The sequence below is a fragment of the Cervus elaphus genome, chromosome 6, assembly GCF_910594005.1.
Source record: "Cervus elaphus chromosome 6, mCerEla1.1, whole genome shotgun sequence".
Taxonomy (NCBI): Eukaryota; Metazoa; Chordata; class Mammalia; order Artiodactyla; family Cervidae; genus Cervus; species Cervus elaphus.
The window spans coordinates 17,070,889-17,083,948 of NC_057820.1; the positions used below are offsets into that span (position 1 = coordinate 17,070,889).

The following is a 13,060-nucleotide window of genomic DNA, read 5'->3' on the forward strand; positions in this document are numbered from 1 at the left end:
CACATAACCTTTTATAGGAAGTTATCATTGAAAGTAATTTTGTTAAGATATACATGCACGTAATTTTTGTCCAAAAAAAGGCAGGTAGAATGAACCCTCTGTTCTTCTTTTGAAGATTGGGTCTATTTTTTTGTGTGTCAGAGCAAGTTTTTTTCCAGGACTCCTCTGAACTTGCTGTGAAATACTTATTTTGTTTGTTACCTAATCACCTTTCACATATCAAGTCTTTTTACCAAATCACTTCCTACATGCATTATAGATACATCAGGAGGAACCATGCTTATCAGCAATTCTGTTGTTTAGACCTATCCATCAGAAGTTAGTAAAAGTGGAAAGTTTTAGGTAGATCAACATGTAGAATTGAGTACATGGGCTGATTTGCAGTACATTAGTCCTCTTCTCTCTGTCTCTTAATTTTGACTTAGTTATTGCCTGCCTGTGGTTTTGTTAAAAATATGTAGTAACTCTCATCTAATTTGAGAAAATATATACTTTTGTGGCTGTATTGTGTACAGAGCATGGCTTAAGACTTTTCTCTGTCTCTTCTAGTTATCTGTTAAGTTCAGCCTACGCAGCTGCTTAATTCTTAAGGTGCTTAACGTCACATGGTCGATTTACATCACTGGAACAGAAAATTCTCACCTGTGTAAAAATAGTATCTTCGGCTTAGTATTAAGGACTTTGCTGCATGCTGGGTACCACTGTTACACCCAGTGGTGCAGTCCCCACTGGGCAGCAGCACGGTGATAGAGAAGCCAGGGGTGCTGACCTCAGTTGGCACCATGTCCAGCATCTTGCTCCATGATTAGTATAATGAAGTGAATCCCAAAGTAGACAACCTAGACTTTCTTTTTAAACAGAAAAACAGTGTGCCCCGCTCTCCTCCAAGGATTTCAAAGCCACAACACCTTCAGGTAATTTCATTCCCAAGATGTGGTTACGTATTATCAAATGGAAAGATGCATGGAAGCTATGAGTTCGAATACTGTTTTCTCACTAACGTGAAAGTGGGTTCTTTTGTTTTTGTTTTGTTTTGTTTTTTGAGAATAGGGGTTGGTGGGAAGGGGTGTTTAGGGCTTGGTTACATTATTAATGAGAGAAGTGTAATAGTACTACTGACGTGCCTCAGATTATCATCCTGAAGCAAAAGTTTGAAAATAACTATGCTTTAAATGGACTTTGCCAAGGAACAATTACTGTATTACACTTACTGCTAACACATTTTGTGTTCTGGTTGTTCTGAACGCTGTCTGATTGAGTTTACTCGTATTCTCTCAGTGTAGACTGGGAACTTACATTTCCTTGAAAACTGTCTGCATTCTTTTCTTACTTAACCTAATAATGAGCTTGACTAACTCCATTTCTGTAATTTTTAGCCTAACTGTATGCATTGAAATGCAGCATGAAAGCTAAAGCTTAAATCAAATGATTGGCAACTCTCAAGATGGGCTAATGTTCATTTCATTAACTCTTATAATCTTAAATCAGCATTTAAATTTGCATTTGTTAAGAATTAGAGGAATTCATAGTTCATAATAGTAGTAGTAGTGTTAGTCACTCAGTCATGTCCAACTCTGTGACCCCATGGACTCTAGCCTGCCAGGCTCCTCTGTCCGTGGGACTCTCCAGACAAGAGTACTGGAGTGGGTTGCCATGCCCTTTCCAGGGGATCTTCCCTACCTGGCCATCGAACCCAGGACTCCTGCATCACAGGCAGATTCTTTACCGTCTGAGCTACAAGGAAGCCTCCTAGTTTGTAATACAATATTTCTTTGACTAGAAGTGTTTTTCTTTCAGAATTTTAAGAAATTCTGTGGTTTACAGAGGTTTAATTTAAAATTACTTTCTAGTCTACATAGTTATTTTAAAGAGAACACTAAATATTCCATACTTTTAGAGTGAGCTTCTTGACTCATTTAAAATAAAAACTGGGAGATCCCATTAAGTTGTTTTGAATAGCAATATACTGAAATTCTGCAGTTCATGGGGTCTCAGAGTCGGACATGACTTAGTGACTAAACAACAAATAGCTGAAATAGATGAGAGTAAATAAGTTCTTCTGAATACATTTGTTATGTAAAGATAACTTATTTGTCAATGAGAGTTTCCTGTCTCTCTCTATCACTCAGCCACAACTACTGTCCAGACCTCTGTCTTCTCAGTTGCTATTCAGTTGTGTCCAGCTCTTTGCAACCCCATGGACTGTAGCCGGCCAGGCTCCTCTGTCCATGGAATTCTCCAGGCAAGAACACGAGTGGGTTGCCATTTCCTCCTCCACGGGATCTTCCCAGCCCAGGGATTGAACCCACATGTGCAGTGTTTCCTGCATTGGCAGGTGAACCTTTTACCATTGACCCACCTAGGAAGCCCCCAGACCTTTTTGTACGCTCCTATAATTCAAAATCAGATAATGCCATTATACGCTATTGCTGATGTAACCCGTCTTCACCACCTTTTTCTCAAAAAGAGCAGTTATTATTAAGGTGGTAAAATTGTTAAATGGATGCCATTAATAATTATACTGCCTTAATCCTTTTCAAGGTTTATTTTCCTAGTTAGTATCTCATTCAGTCAGTTCAGCAATCTACTGAGCTGCTGTAATCTTTAATAACAACATTTTTGTAAATACATTGTTTTTTTGTATCTTGAGGAATATCTTAATGTTCATTGTCAATGAAAACGAAGGAAACCACACACACTTATAAATGCCATTAATCAGATATTTGGAACTGTTTCAAACCAAGAAACATTTTTGATATTTTGCTTCTCAAAATAAGCATTGGTATTCATTGTTGGTAATTGGCAGCCTACTGAAGAGCAGTGAAGATACGTTTGTCCAATCTTCTTTTATTGTTAATAGTGTTAAATAATATGGGTGGAATCCAGAGTCACTCAAAATGTGTCTTATCTGTAGCTTTCTAGATTCTGTACCAGGACGATAACTTCCTCTTTTAATGTAGGTTTAATTCTTCAAAATCTTTTTTCTCTCTGTGAAAGACATAGATAGTGGTAACAAGTTGATTTGCTAATCAGTGTTTTTCTTTTTAATGAACTAGAAATCTCTTATATGGTTTAACTGAGAAATAATCAATTTGAACACTGCAAGTATTTTTTTAAGATATTGAGTTATGAAATAGAATTCCACAATTTAAAACCAAAGTTGTCTAGTTTTGAAGAAGCCTAGGAAATGAAAGCGTAGCATGTCAGCTTTTGATTGAGAATTTTAGCCAACTGGGAAGGAGCTATCTTCCTTACATGAGCATTTAATTGCTATCAAGGAAAGACTCCTCCTGTTACATGTAATAGCAAATGCCTGGGTCCATTGTAGACTTACAGGACAAATTTGCAGGTTAGTTTTTACCAATGACCTTAAACCCTGATAGCTCAGTTGGTAAAGAATCCACCTTTAATGCAGGAGACCCCAGTTCGATTCCTGGGTCAGGAAGATCCACTGGAGAAAGGATAGTCTACCCACTCCAATATTCTTGGGCTTCCCTTGTGGCTCAGTTGGTAAAGAATCTGCCTGCAGTGCAGGAGACCTGGGTTTGATCCCTGGGTTGGGAAGATCCCCTGGAGAAGGGAGAGGCTACCCACTCCAGCATTCTGGCCTGGAGAATTCCATGGACTGTCCATGGGGTCGCAAAGAGTCGGACACCACTGAGTGACTTTTACTTTAAATCATGGTTGCTAAAATGATTTCTCAGTGGTATTCTTTTGTTTTCTTCTGTCTCTATTTAATCAACTTAGAATGCTGCTTTTTTGGTATTACTCCCCCTTTATAGCCAAATTATCCAGACCTCCTAGTGTTCATGAGAAGTTGAGTTCCATGTGTCCTTCTGTGATCTCCCTGGGTTGTTTATTCGCTCTTAGCAGGTGTTTATTGAGCTCCTACTTAGTGCCAATAATGCGCTCCACACAGGGGATCAGGCTCTGAACAAGGCAACCAAGGGTCGACTCCCATGGTCTTTTTTCCTAGAGGGGAGCAAGAGACTATAAATCAGTGAGTGTGAATACAATAACTTCAACACTTATGAGATACTGAATATCAGAAGTAAGCCAGGCTTCAGTTGACTTCTCTTTTCCAATAAAAATTTTCTATCACTGTCTTTATCTTTTACAAGCTAGGCAACCTGGATTTGAATATAAGTTCTGTCCCTGACTAGACAAATTACTTATCCTCTCCATTTCTCAATTTATGTTGCAATAAGAGGTAGCTCAGCCAGTAAAGAATCTTCTTGCAGTGCAGGAGACACGGGTTTGATCCCTGGGTCGGGAAAGATCCCCTGGAGAAGGGAATGGCTACCCACTCCCATGCTCTTGCCTGGAGAATCCCATGGACAGAGGAGCCTGGTAGGTTCCCAGTCCATGGGGTAGCAAGAGTTGGACATGACAGCGACTACTAAACAACCACCCTCCACCAAGGTGTATAAGAATAGAAAGTAACTTACTGGGTTTTTGTAAAGATGAAATGAATTAAATCTACAAGTACTTAAAACAGTCCTTCTTATACAATTAAGAGTCAGTACAAATAAGTAGCTAAAAAAATTTCCCCTTTAAAATGTTCTTTCAAATGGGAGTATATAAAGATGAAATATGCTGAGCACAGTATTATACATTAGTCTTATATTATTCAGTTATTGAATAAAACTCTTTTATCTTTATTGTCTTAAATGGAAGAAAGCAGTACCTCTAAAGTAATCTGTGAGTGAGTGAAGTCGCTCAGTTGTGTCTGACTCTTTGCGACCCCATGGACTATAGCCTACCAGGCTCCTCCATCCATGGGATTTTCCTGGCAAGAATACTGGAGTGGGTTGCCATTTCCTTCTGCAGGGGATCTTCCCGACCCAGGGTCTCCTGCATTGTAGGCAGATGCTTTACCACCTGAGCCACCAGGGAAGTCCTAATCTAAATTCTGTTTATTCTGCATCCTGCATCTTTATGACATGTGTTAAGTAGACTGATGCTGATGCTGAAACTCCAGTACTTTGGCCACCTCATGCGAAGAGTTGACTCATTGGAAAAGACCCTGATGCTGGGAGGGATTTGGGGCAGGAGGAAAAGGGGATGACAGAGGATGAGATGGTTGGTTGGCATCACCCACTCGATGGACATGGGTTTGAGTAGACTCCGGGAGTTGGTGATGGACAGGGAGGCCTGGCGTGCTGCAATTCATGGGGTTGCAAAGAGTCGGACATGACTGAGCGACTGAACTGAACTGAACTGAACTGAAGTATACATTGGTAACTTAGCATGTTGACTTAGAGTGAAGAGATTGGGCTTATTTTTTTACTTTAATTCATCTCGTATATCAGTATGAAAATTGATGAACTTTATACTGATAAAATTAAATGCATGGTTTCGGGTTTATCCATTTTCCCTTATCCTTAAAAATATAATCAGCTAAATTGACTTTCACTGATTTTTCCAACACTACATACAGTTCTATGAATGACTTCGTCATTGTTTCCATCTTCGTAATGTCAGCTGCTCAGGTCACCCCTTGTGTTTCTCACTGAGCCAGCCTCTTAATTTGTTTTATCAATCTCTTTGCCTTTCTAGTTTGTCATACACATCACTCTAGATTAATCATTTTAAAATAATCCCTTCGTCATCTACTTTATTCAAGAAACTACATTAGCTCCCTCTTGCCCAAAGAGTCAAGTACAGACAGCCCCTTAGCTTACCTTCCTTCATAAATAGGCGCTTTCTATCACTGCTGTTGATATTAGACAGTATTCTCAGCATATGCTCTTCTAGAATGTGAATGAACCCTGTGTTATTACAGTTCTTTATCTTGATCATTCCTCTGGCCACACTTTGGTTTTAAAGCAGTATGCCTAATCTCTGCTTCTCTCCCTTCCTCTATTTCCCAGACAGACATATACTTGTTTTCCAGGCAAATTTAACTCAAATTTCCCTTCTTCCATGACTTTTTTTGACTAATTTGTGACATACTTTTTCTTAAAGTGTATCAGTTGACTTTTACTTTTCTGTACTAATATGATAATATTTGCATATACCAATAAAACATTACTTTCTTTAACATATTTTACATGTGATTTATCTCCACCTAATGATTTTCCTTTGGTTTTATAGAGGCTGCAAGTCGGGCCATAGTCCAGTTCTTGGAAATCAATCAGAGTGAAGAAGCCAGTAGAGGTTGGATGCTTCTGACAACAATTAATTTGTTAGCATCCTCTGGTCAGGTGAGATCTTGCTTTTCATGTTTGAAGCATCTCTCTTTATCCTCTTGGAATTTTTTCAAATTAAATTTATCATCATATCCAAGTAAGATTTTATGATAATCATTGTATTCTCCTCCTCCCCCTTGCACATTTTTCTGTGCTTCTCACAAGATCTCTGTAAGGAAGTTACCATTTCCATTTTACACATGAGGAAATGCTTAACTTAGAACAGTGTTTTCTGTCTTTGTCATTAGAGTGTGTGGCCCCGTTTGTGTAGCACCCTGGGCAAAGAGATGAACTCCCTGCAGCTGGACGGAAGGAGCCCAGGAACTCTGGCTCCCCAGGCCCGGCCCAGAGTTTCTGTAACCTGTGATAGGGAAACTTTGCCTCAGAAGAGTCATCTGGAATTCATCCAAGGTCACTTAGCTATTTTCAGGATAATATGTATTACCGTCCGACTTGATTTATTCTGGAGATTGCTTTTTTCCCCTTTAAATCAGCTTTAAGCGTTTGTCATGAAACATGTGGCACGTAGTCATTTATGTGCTGTTCGAATATCTGATCTGTGACCTGTGATGTTTTGGAGATGAAGGAAGTTTATTCAACCGTCTAAAATCTGGAGTAGAATTACCTATCAAAATTCATACCAATCTTGAGAACGACTTTTGTCTAAATTACAGTGGGCTTTCAAATACCTCGTGGATCACAAAAGTAAGTGTGACATTGATCAGACTACCATGATAGGCCACGGGAGAAACAGTGCACATTTTTTAATAAAGATGTCCTGAAACCAGTTACTATCCCGGAATAATTACTAGCCCACTAGAATGATTACTAGCCCAGTTGAATGTTTTTCTTTTGGGATACCCTGTTTCCCTCTTTGTTTGCTGGATTTTTGTTTTGTTTTTTGTTTATTTTATATTGGAGTATAGTTGATTTATAATATTGTGTTATAATGTGTTTTTTAAAGCAGAGATGGAATAAGACTCAATTTGTCCTGATTTACCTGAGGCTATCCGAGTTTTAGTTTAGCATAGAAGGCCCCTATCCCAGGAAACCCCTTAGTCCTGCACATGTGGAGATGCTTATTCACCCTGAGTACTAAGTAACCTTTCATATGGTCCTGAAGTAGACCAGTGTTTTCGTGTATCTGTGGCCACATCAGATGGCTCTCAAAGTACCAGTTCTGCTTGCTGTTGATGACAGCTGTGCATGACCGTACGTTCCTGTGCCAGAATGTGGCTGGGCTAAGCATAACATGTAAAACAATAGTGTTTAATGGGAATATATGTAAGCTTTATTCATATTTTCTGTAGACGTTCCGTTTTCCTTCCTTAATTGTGAGCGTGGACTGTGTTCTACCGTAACACCTAGAACATGGTAGAAAGTCAATAAATGTGTATTAACTTACATGTGCACACATGGATAGACCAATTTATAAGCATAAGAAAAGAATCAGGAGAAAAGAATCACTTAAGAAAAATTTACAGGTGTTGCCAGTTACCAGTTTGGATATCCAGTTGTACTTTCAATCTGTCTTGTCATAAGACGAATAGTGATGTCATTTTGCTTAATACAAAGGGACAGCCAGTAATAATCTAACTGGCAAAAGAGACATTTTGAAAGAAAATTCAGCGTTACATTTTGAGCTGACATTTTGGTTTGCATGCTGTTTTCTGTTAGCAGCAGTGAGTTACAGAGATGACTAAAACATGGTCCTGAGTCAACAGGCAGATGACAGAGGTGAAGTGGATGAAGCTAATAGCATGAAATGCAGCAATGGGCTGTATGTAGTAGTATGAAAAGGGAAATGTGGGAGTTGTAAATTTTGCAGGTGAAGGTAGGAGGAAAGATGAGAACTTAAGTTTCAGGTGTGAACAGATGTTTCAGCTGAGAGTCAGATGGAGACATGGGGTGGCTAGAAATAATAAAAGGTAGGTGAGATCAGGAGAGGACTTCCAAGCGTTGGAGGAGGGAAGTGATGGTGGGTATGTAGAAAGGGGCCAGATGGTGGGTAGGATTGTTCTTAGGCACGCTCCTCCCCTCACCCGGCTACTGCAGTAACTCAGGCCCCATCGATCTTGTGGGGTTTTCTGTACTAGTTTCCGAAGTACTCTCACTTTCCTGCTCTTTAATCTATAGTCTGTACTACCAGCAACTGATTTTCTGAAATCTGGTTCTATTACTCCTTCGTTTGGAACACTTCACTAGGTTTCCAGTGCCCACAAAATAAAAGTAAAATTTGAATGGGAGACCACCTGCAGAGAGCATTGCGCATATACCCACTTGGGGACCACTTAAGGAGCTCCCTAACACAGGGCAGGATATGTAAGTAATGAGCCTTCCTTGTGAATGAAGGCTCATACAGTAATAAAATCTATCTTGTAAGGTTGACTTGAAAAACAGATGAGAGCATGTATTTAAAGTGCTTAGCCTTAAGCCTGTTATATAATAAACACACATTAAAGACTAGACATTATTGTGGTTTTTCAGGAGTCAGCAGTTTTGGACTCCGGTTCCTGAAACATATTGTACAAATGGCCTTACCTTCTGTATATCTTCCAGGTGACCTTTCCCTTCTGGTTTTAATTCCTATCCTTCATGCCACTCTTGGCAGTGTTGATTATTCCCTTATTTTATTAGCCTGGACGTACTACCATTGTTACGCTCAAGAGAGTAAATCATAGTTATTGATGAACTTGTTTCTGCTGGTAGAATACAGCCTTGTGAAAGGCAGGATTCCTTCATCATTTCACACCAAGTTCCCAAAACACTGACTGACATATGCTATGCGTTCAGGAAATGTTTAATAAAAAAGTTAATAGACTAATAAACACATGATGCTAGCCTGTTGATCTCCAACATGGAAAAACTTACTCCAAATTGTACCATGGAAAGATTTTGATAATTTTTATAGCATGCCTCTTTTTTCCCCCATACTTCTTAACAATACTGAAATGTTCACCATAAGGTCTAAAATTTCTTCCTCTAGCAATCTTTGAAAATAATGTACAATTCTGTGTCAGTGATGGCTATATCCTTCAAGTGCCCTTCCAACCTAAGAATCTGCAATGAGAATAAAAGTAATAGTAAGGGAACTAATACATAGTTTAGTACATTAATGTATCTTTGCATTCATTACATAAACCTCATAGTAACCCTAGGTGATACATACCATTATATAGATTTTATAGGAGATAAAGATGAGGCCTAACAAAAATTAGTTTGCTCAAGTTTATGGTTAAGTTCCTTTTTTCTAAATCTTAGAGCTTATGTTCCCTGGAACATGCTGCCTCTTAATAGTCAACTTAATAGATACCTTAGTAGATGACAAAGTTCTCAGTATGTGATTAAAGCAAATTTGTCCAGATAGGAAATGAGTATTTGTCATTCATGGAGTCTTTAAAATTTTTTTTCAAGCATTTGAAAAGTTGTTTTGAAGTATAATTTTCTGGCTTAAAATTTGTGAGCTTATTTAGGTGCAGCAAGTACAGTTATTGGCTTCCCTGGTGGCTCAGATGGTAAAGAATCTGCCTGCAATGCGGGAGAACAGGTTTCGATCCCTGGGTGGGGAAGGTCCCCTGGAGAAAGGAATGGCAACCCACTCCAGGATTCTGGCCTGGAGAATTCCGTGGACAGAGGAGCCTGGCGGGCTACAGTCCATGGGGTTGCAAAGAGCCAGACACGACTGAGCAACTTTCACTTTCATAGTACAGTTAAGTCTGTCTGTCTACTCACTTTATTTATCCATTTGTTTTCCAGAAAACCGTGGACTGCATGACAACGATGTCAGTGCCTTCCACCCTGGTTAAATGTTTATATCTGTTTTTTGACCTTCCACATGTGCCTGAGGCAGTTGGAGGTGCACAGAATGAGCTACCTCTAGCAGAACGGCGGGGACTACTCCAGAAAGTTTTTGTACAGGTATGGGAGGTGCTGTGTCTGTTCATGTAGCCCACCCTCTTTCAGGTGTAACAGGTATGCTCCTTAAGTAGATGTTCTGCCTGTCCCATTTTCTGTAGTGCTTCTTGCTATTTATTATAAATTGACTGTCTTTTATCTAACTGGCATATTAACTGAATCTGCCCATTTCTTTTGAGGAGTATTTGGGTGAGAGATTCACAGGTTTGTTACTCTGAACAGATTCTATCATTAAGATTACCTTTCATAAAGTAACAACATCTCTAAAATGAACAAAGCAAAGAACACTTTTATTAACAGTGCTATTAAGTTTTGGGTAATATTTCTTCTCGTGTCAAGAAATTCTGTCTTGTTGCTGTCTAAATACAGGAAGTCCTTAGCCAGTAAGTATTTAACTTAGAAAAGACAGTTTCTTTTAGTGGCTACTGCCACCTCTTCTTCTCCCTGTCTGTGAACCTTCTTTCCCATGTGGTCACTCTTCTTTTAATAATTGCATTAGCAGAGTAAGTGAACCTTTGTTAGGTAGTCTGGAAATATTGTCATCATTTGATATCCATTCTTGGGAGAAAATTTTCAAAACTATAAACATTTACAATACAATCTATCCATAGGAAATATGGTATTTAAAAATATATGTTTGACATAAAAAGATAAATACTGCATGATTTTATTTATAAGTTAAGATGTCAGGCTTTTAAAAGTAGAGTGTTGGTTGCCTGGGGCTGGGAGGTGAGAGAAAAGAGAGTTGTTTTCCAGGGGATCCAGAGGTTCAGTTCTGCAGGAGGAAAATGTCCTACAGATGTTTTGCATAACATTGTGCATGTAGTTAACATTCTGTACTTAAAAATGATTAAGAGGGTTAAATTGTTAATGTGTTTTTATCCCTCAATTTAGAAGACTTACACCTATTTGAGTCCCATTTTATGAAATAAGATGCCAGTTTCTCATCTCTAAAATGAAAATAATACCTGGCTAAAGGATTTGGGGGAAGAGTCAATGAAATAACACCTAAAGCTGTGCTTCTCTGCTTTAGACATAGCAGACCTGAAATGCCAAAATTTATTTTTCTGATAAATAAGTTTGATTTCTGCTGTTGCCTCCACCACTTTCAGCATCGATGAGAGTAGGAGGAGAGAACAGAGAGGGCGCTGGATCTGCATCAGGAGCAGCAGAGCCGCGGACAGGTGATGCTGGCACCTGTGTCACTGGGGTGGTTGCTCCAGGAATGACTCGACTTTGCTGAAGTCTGTGTGTGCTAAGTTGCTTCAAGTGTGTTTAACTCTTTGCAGCCCCATGGGCGGTAGTCTGCCAGGCTCCTCGTCCATGGGATTTTCCAGGCAGGAATACTGGAGTAGGTTGCCATGCCCTCCTCCAGGGGATCTTCCCAACCCAGGGATCAAACTCACATCTCTTATGTCTTCTGCTTTGGCAGGTGGGGTCTTTTACCACTAGATTTCCCAAGTGACTCAGCTGTGATGAATACTCCTGCCAATTGCAAGAGACAAGGGTTCAATCTCTGGGTAGGGGAGATCCCCTGGAGAAGGAAATGGCTACCTGCGCCACTATTCTTGCCTGGAAAATCCAATGGAGAGAGGAGCCTGGTAGTATATATTTCATGAGGTCGCAAAGAGTCAGACTCATCTGTGCGACTGAGCCCCCACACACCAGTGAAGATGGGGGAGAGGGAGAGTAAGACAGATTAGAAATGAAAAGACAGGATTATCAATAAAATGCTAATTCAATGAATATTTATTGAACACTTGATTTATTAAATACTTTTGTGCTAGCAGTTAACATCCCTATCTTGTGATCATTTGCAAGACCTTCCATGACTTCAGAGCTCTTGTTTTCCACCAAAATAATAATGTGAGGGAATGGCAGAAATGGGATTAGAACTCAGGTTTATCTAACCTCTCAACTAGAATGGAAGAGAATGGCAATGGGAAGAAGTAAAAGAGTAAACCATATAGGAATTAAAGCTGTTTTAAGACATGGCTGATGAAGAGAGTGGGTTAGTCTTTGCTGATCAGACTAGAGCCCTGATTCAGTAAAGTCCCTCTGAAGAAGTAACACCTTAGACAATAAATGGAAGCTGGCAACTAAGTAGCAAAGATTTCTTCTAAAACTTAATTTTTTTCTATATCTGAAAGCAGTGGGTGCTGACTTTGAACTGAATGTATTCATTCATTCATTCATTCATAAAAGGATTCACTTTAGTATATTGGAATCATTGGATGTCAAAGGAATATTAAAGGCCAAATGGAATGCAATAGAGAATTTAAATGAAACGCTTCATTTACACTTATGGAAACTTATAGTCATGACTGTTCCACACCTGGTGCCCGGCAGTGATCAGAACCCTGCTCTCCCACCGTCTAGTCCAGGGTTCCTTCAGTGGTTCCTTCAGTGCATCAACTTAGCTTTTTTCATTCCTTATCACAGTCCAGACATTGTTTTCATCATTTTGTCTGAAAAACCCGATGGACACAAACTTATTAAATGTTTTCAGAATGCACAGTGTTTATTATAGATAAAATCCCTGTGTTTATATTTTGTGACAGATGGTTTCCTGGAACCTTAGCAGTTGGTAGTGCTTTATGTAGGCGTTCTTTTTTTTTTCGTATTTGCATTGATGTGGCCAGTTATTGCTCTGGCACACTTGGCTGGACATTGTAACAGAATCCCTACGAAAAGAAGTGCTTAGTGTAGGGGCTAAAGAGGAATGAGTAGATTCTTCAGTTTTCTCCTGCTTAAAAATGGAAAGGTTATTAATACTAGGTTATTTGTAAGAATTCTTTTGACTTGGAAGATTAAGAATTAGTTATCTTAAGGGTCAACAGCAAGGAATTAAATCCAACTTATTTTTGAGCACAAGGATTTGACTTGGAAAAAAAGATTTTATTTTCAGGTTTGTTTTTATGTTACAAATTAGAGAAATGACATCTGTCCCTCTA

The 13,060-nt window shown here is 39.1% G+C and overlaps 1 protein-coding gene across 6 annotated transcripts in view; it reads left to right on the top strand.

The window, feature by feature from the left end:
- Positions 1-13,060, top strand: part of WDFY3 (WD repeat and FYVE domain containing 3) — a 282,380-nt gene that overhangs the window by 113,100 nt on the left and 156,220 nt on the right. For all 6 annotated transcript variants that reach the window (XM_043906285.1, XM_043906283.1, XM_043906282.1 and 3 more), the window contains 2 exons: positions 6,097-6,206; positions 9,948-10,109. In XM_043906285.1, the coding sequence (XP_043762220.1) occupies positions 6,097-6,206; positions 9,948-10,109 (272 nt within the window). The remainder of the gene's footprint in view (positions 1-6,096; positions 6,207-9,947; positions 10,110-13,060) is intronic.